Raw genomic sequence first — 6,000 nt, 5'->3', positions numbered from 1 at the left:
CAGCAGTTTTCATTGGTCCATGCATGGTCAACTTCAGAAAGGATGATAATAACAGTTGAATAAGCACAGGTGCTCACACACACACACACAATGTTAAAGGAGAACTAAAGCCTAAAAAAGACAGGGCTAGAAATAATTTATTTTTTATAGTGAACTTACTATACCAGCCCAGAGGTTCAGCTGACGTCAAGTTGTCCATGCAGCTCTTGGATCTTGTTAGTCCATGTTTTGAGGGTCAGCGGCACTGCACATGCTCACTGTGCTCTGCAGAAATAATGAAAACATTAGCAGAAATTGAGGTTTCACAGTCAATAAGGTTGATGCTTACAGGGATGATGGAGAATAATTTCTGATACAGAATACACTGGCGTCTGTGCTGCCATGTAATACGAATCTGAATGAATTACTACTTTATGTATATTTATTATATATAGCCTGCCAGTCCACATTGGGGGCTACCAAAAAGCCAATTATAGTTCTTATTTGCACCCCTAGGACCTATTTCCATGCTTGTATTGCTCCCCAACACTTTTTCAAAATAAATGTGGCTCACGTGTATAAAAGGTTGGGGATCCCTGATGTAGACAGTGGTATTTTGAGACCATTAGCAATTGGTCTCCATATTTTTTATTATTTTAGAATTATTAGCCTTTTGTTTAGCAGCTCTCCAGTTTGGAATTTCAGCATCTATCCGGTTGCTATGATCCAGTTTACCTCAGCAACCAGGCAGTAGTTTAAATAGGAGACTGGAAGTAATCAAAAGTAGCACTAACAATAAAGTTTTAGCTTCACAGAGCGGTTTTTTTTTGCTGAAAACAAATCCATCTTGCAACCTTACTTCAGTTCCGCGGGGGAAGCCAAGAAAGCAGGGTTGCCAGATTTATTTTTACAAATTAGCCAAAGTCGCTTCTAAAACCAGCCCAAAACTAGCCAAAAGCCACTTTGAAAGTAGCCCAAAAAAAGCCCAGTATGCGCAATGACGCAATGAAAAATAATTCTAAAAAATAAAAGTATATGTGGGAAAACCTGCCTTTTTAAGTGTACAATCACTCCCCATGCCCCCTCTCCAGTTACTGGGATGGCTGGTAATTCCCTGCCCCCTGTGCCCAGTCCCATACCTCCCAACATTTGAAAAATGAACGCCCACTTTGTGGCCACGCCCCAATTGCCACACCCCATTTTTAAAATAGTTAAAATAGTGCCCACGATGGCCCAATAGACAGCACCCCATAGAAAGTGCCCCCATACACAGTAGCCCTCCTTACACAGTGCCCCCCATACACAGTGCCCCCCATACACAGTGCCCCCCATACACAGTAGCCCTCCTTACACAGTGCCCCCCCATACACAGTGCCCCCCATACACAGTAGCCCTCCTTACACAGTGCCCCCCCATACACAGTGACCCCCCATACACAGTGCCCCCCATACACAGTGCCCCCATACACAGTAGCCCTCCTTACACAGTGCCCCCCATACACAGTAGCCCTTCATACACAGTGCCCCCCCATACACAGTGCCCCCCATACACAGTAGCCCTCCTTACACAGAGCCCCCCATACACAGTAGCCCTCCTTACACAGAGCCCCCCATACACAGTAGCCCTCCTTACACAGTGCCCCCATACACAGTAGCCCTCCTTACACAGTGCCCCCCCATACACAGTAGCCCTTCATACACAGTGCCCCCCCATACACAGTGCCCCCCATACACAGTAGCCCTTCATACACAGTGCCCCCCCATACACAGTGCCCCCATACACAGTAGCCCTCCTTACACAGTGCCCCCCCATACACAGTAGCCCTTCATACACAGTGCCCCCCCATACACAGTGCCCCCCATACACAGTAGCCCTCCTTACACAGAGCCCCCCATACACAGTAGCCCTCCTTACACAGAGCCCCCCATACACAGTGCCCCCCATACACAGTAGCCCTCCTTACACAGAGCCCCCCATACACAGTAGCCCTCCTTACACAGAGCCCCCCATACACAGTAGCCCTCCTTACACAGAGCCCCCCATACACAGAGCCCCCCCATACACAGTGGCGTACGGCGGCGACAGGACCTTTTATAAGGTTGCGCCCGTGCGTACATGTGACGTCACACACGGGCGCAACCTTATAAAAGGACCTGTTGCCGCCGTACGAGGAGCCGAATAAGGAGCAGGAGCCCAAGAAGAAGGAGCCGGAGTGATCCGCTGTTGCCAGCGCGTCCCACTGGCCTGGATAGTTTAATGAATGTTCTGCATTTCCGTAATGCGGGACATTCATTGAACAATCCGGGACAGCGGGACGCGCTGTAAAAACCGGGACTGTCCCGCGAAAAGCGGGACAGTTGGGGGTTATGCAGTCCCTGCAGGTTATAGCAGTTCTGCTGCTTCAGGTTGAGCAAAGAGGAATAGAAAAGGGAACTTCTGTCTATACTGTCTAATTGCATGCTGGGTATTGTAGTTTTATATTAATCCTAGCTGTAGGCTAATAGTAAGATACAAACTACATTACCCAGCATGCATTGGGACAGGTACACTTGTAGAAAAAAACTTTGGCTAGTTTCCAAACTACAAACCCGCCAAGGCTCCAAAAACTAGGCCAAATCTGTACCTTGGCGGGTTTGAACTTTGAAAACCCACCTGGGCATTAAATTAGTATGCCAATTGTGGCAACCTTTACCTCAGCTCTAACCCCGCCCACAGTCTGACAGAACAGGAGCAAACCAACGCACTGGGCCTTAGGAACTGGCTCCTCACACAGAAGGGGTGTGGCCAGCGGAGTCCGGCCCCCCATTTCCATGGCGACGGCAGAAAGCTTGTGTGGGAGCTGGGAGTGAGGGAATACAGACAGCAGGGAGGGCAGCGCTGTAGGTAAGCTCTGTCTTTATTGCTCTGACTGGGGACTAGGAATGATGTGCAGTGTCAGGGTGTGAGTCAATTAGAGTAAATATGTAATTCAAAAATGTGAAAATATGTGTATATAGTCAAGATTACCTCAGAAACGGCCCTTGTTACATTTACTCTGAGTATCACTCATGTATTATAAGGGATAATGTACCCCCTACTGTAAATGATAAGGATATTAGCAGTCACTGAGGGGTTCTGTGCCCATATAAAGGCACAAGGCTGCAGGCTGAGTTATACAGGGAACTCTGAGTATCACTCATGTGTTATAAGGGATAATGTACCCCCTACTGTAAATGATAAGGATATTAGCAGTCACTGAGGGGTTCTGTGCCCATATAAAGGCACAAGGCTGCAGGCTGAGTTATACAGGGAACTCTGAGTATCACTCATGTATTATAAGGGATAATGTACCCCCTACTGTAAATGATAAGGATATTAGCAGTCACTGAGGGGTTCTGTGCCCCCCATATAAAGGCACAAGGCTGCAGGCTGAGTTATACAGGGAACTCTGAGTATCACTCATGTGTTATAAGGGATAATGTACCCCCTACTGTAAATGATAAGGATATTAGCAGTCACTGAGGGGTTCTGTGCCCATATAAAGGCACAAGGCTGCAGGCTGAGTTATACAGGGAACTCTGAGTATCACTCATGTATTATAAGGGATAATGTACCCCCTACTGTAAATGATAAGGATATTAGCAGTCACTGAGGGGTTCTGTGCCCATATAAAGGCACAAGGCTGCAGGCTGAGTTATACAGGGAACTCTGAGTATCACTCATGTATTATAAGGGATAATGTACCCCCTACTGTAAATGATAAGGATATTAGCAGTCACTGAGGGGTTCTGTGCCCCCCATATAAAGGCACAAGGCTGCAGGCTGAGTTATACAGGGAACTCTGAGTATCACTCATGTATTATAAGGGATAATGTACCCCCTACTGTAAATGATAAGGATATTAGAAGTCACTTTTGAACAACAATCCCTTGCACAATTCTGCACTGCACACTTTTAAGACCAACAGGTACAATATAAAAAGCATTTCCATTTGTAAATAGTAGCTAGGATTTATTTCCCATTAAAACCCACTGCAATTAAACCAGACCTTAAAACCAGAGCAAAAATGTACCGAAACCATCATGACACCGCCGTTGAGAACTTTTAGACAAATGCTGCCCATCATTTTTTTACCGTGACATTTTTTTTCAGAAACATGAGAATAAGATCCATTAACCAGTTTGCAGTTTTGCATAATTGTCGCTTCCCCAGGAACAGCAGCGCATAATGTACACGAGTGAGCAGAAACCATTAGCAAACTCCGATCTGCTCTCTCGACTGCATCGTAAGGGAGCGACGGCGGATGTGTTCCAGATGGTTTCGCAAATGAGTCTGATGCAGAAACAAGATGTCGCTGGGCACCCAGAGACACGCGTGCCGGTAAGCCATCTTCTTCTGGGACTATTCATAAAGTTCATGTGCTAGGTACATCATAACCATGTATCACAGGAGGCCAGTAGGATGCAGCACTCTAGAACAGAGGTAGCAGTCTGCTCACTTCTGCTTATTGCTAATGTTCCGGAACACTAGATCAAGTCAATCAGCGATTCCAAAACTTTCTATAATTTGTAGAAAGGCAGGATGTAGTTTTCTAGAGCAGAGATATCACTCTGTAGTCACTAATTGTTCCGGGTTGTTCATGAACATCAGACCATGTATAATTTGTAGGAAGGCAGGATGTAGTTTTCTAGAGCAGAGATATCACTCTGTAGTCACTAATTGTTCCAGTTTGTTCATGAACATCAGACCATGTATAATTTGTAGGAAGGCAGGATGTAGTTCTCTAGAGCAGAGATATCACTCTGTAGTACCTAATTGTTCCGGGTTGTTCATGAACATCAGACCATGTATAATTTGTAGGAAGACAGGATGTAGTTCTCTAGAGCAGAGATATCACTCTGTAGTCACTAATTGTTCCAGTTTGTTCATGAACATCAGACCATGTATAATTTGTAGGAAGACAGGATGTAGTTCTCTAGAGCAGAGATATCACTCTGTAGTCACTAATTGTTCCAGTTTGTTCATGAACATCAGACCATGTATAATTTGTAGGAAGGCAGGATGTAGTTTTCTAGAGCAGAGATATCACTCTGTAGTCACTAATTGTTCCAGTTTGTTCATGAACATCAGACCATGTATAATTTGTAGGAAGGCAGGATGTAGTTTTCTAGAGCAGAGATATCACTCTGTAGTCACTAATTGTTCCAGTTTGTTCATGAACATCAGACCATGTATAATTTGTAGGAAGGCAGGATGTAGTTCTCTAGAGCAGAGATATCACTCTGTAGTACCTAATTGTTCCGGGTTGTTCATGAACATCAGACCATGTATAATTTGTAGGAAGACAGGATGTAGTTCTCTAGAGCAGAGATATCACTCTGTAGTCACTAATTGTTCCGGTTTGTTCATGAACATCAGACCATGTATAATTTGTAGGAAGGCAGGATGTAGTTTTCTAGAGCAGAGATATCACTCTGTAGTCACTAATTGTTCCGGTTTGTTCATGAACATCAGACCATGTATAATTTGTAGGAAGGCAGGATGTAGTTTTCTAGAGCAGAGATATCACTCTGTAGTCACTAATTGTTCCGGTTTGTTCATGAACATCAGACCATGTATAATTTGTAGGAAGGCAGGATGTAGTTTTCTAGAGCAGAGATATCACTCTGTAGTCACTAATTGTTCCGGTTTGTTCATGAACATCAGACCATGTATAATTTGTAGGAAGGCAGGATGTAGTTTTCTAGAGCAGAGATATCACTCTGTAGTCACTAATTGTTCCGGTTTGTTCATGAACATCAGACCATGTATAATTTGTAGGAAGGCAGGATGTAGTTTTCTAGAGCAGAGATATCACTCTGTAGTCACTAATTGTTCCGGTTTGTTCATGAACATCAGACCATGTATAATTTGTAGGAAGGCAGGATGTAGTTCTCTAGAGCAGAGATATCACTCTGTAGTCACTAATTGTTCCGGTTTGTTCATGAACATCAGACCATGTATAATTTGTAGGAAGGCAGGATGTAGTTCTCAGAGATATCA

At 44.5% G+C, this 6,000-nt stretch overlaps 1 protein-coding gene across 2 annotated transcripts in view; it reads left to right on the top strand.

Moving 5' to 3' along the window:
* Positions 1-2,787: 2,787 nt before the first annotated feature.
* Positions 2,788-6,000, top strand: part of dnah14 (dynein axonemal heavy chain 14) — a 144,187-nt gene continuing 140,974 nt past the window's right edge. Inside the window, exons 1-2 of one of the 2 annotated variants that reach the window (XM_031902515.1) lie at positions 2,788-2,862; positions 4,171-4,338. In XM_031902515.1, the coding sequence (XP_031758375.1) occupies positions 4,186-4,338 (153 nt within the window). In that variant the 5' untranslated portion in view covers positions 2,788-2,862; positions 4,171-4,185. Of the gene's footprint in view, positions 2,863-4,114; positions 4,339-6,000 lie in introns of those variants that run through there. The other variant, XM_018093963.2, reaches the window with a different exon arrangement.

The sequence above is a fragment of the Xenopus tropicalis genome, chromosome 5, assembly GCF_000004195.4.
Source record: "Xenopus tropicalis strain Nigerian chromosome 5, UCB_Xtro_10.0, whole genome shotgun sequence".
NCBI lineage: Eukaryota > Metazoa > Chordata > Amphibia > Anura > Pipidae > Xenopus > Xenopus tropicalis.
The sequence above is the reverse complement of the archived record's forward strand: the minus strand, read 5'-3'. Positions and strand labels throughout refer to the sequence as shown.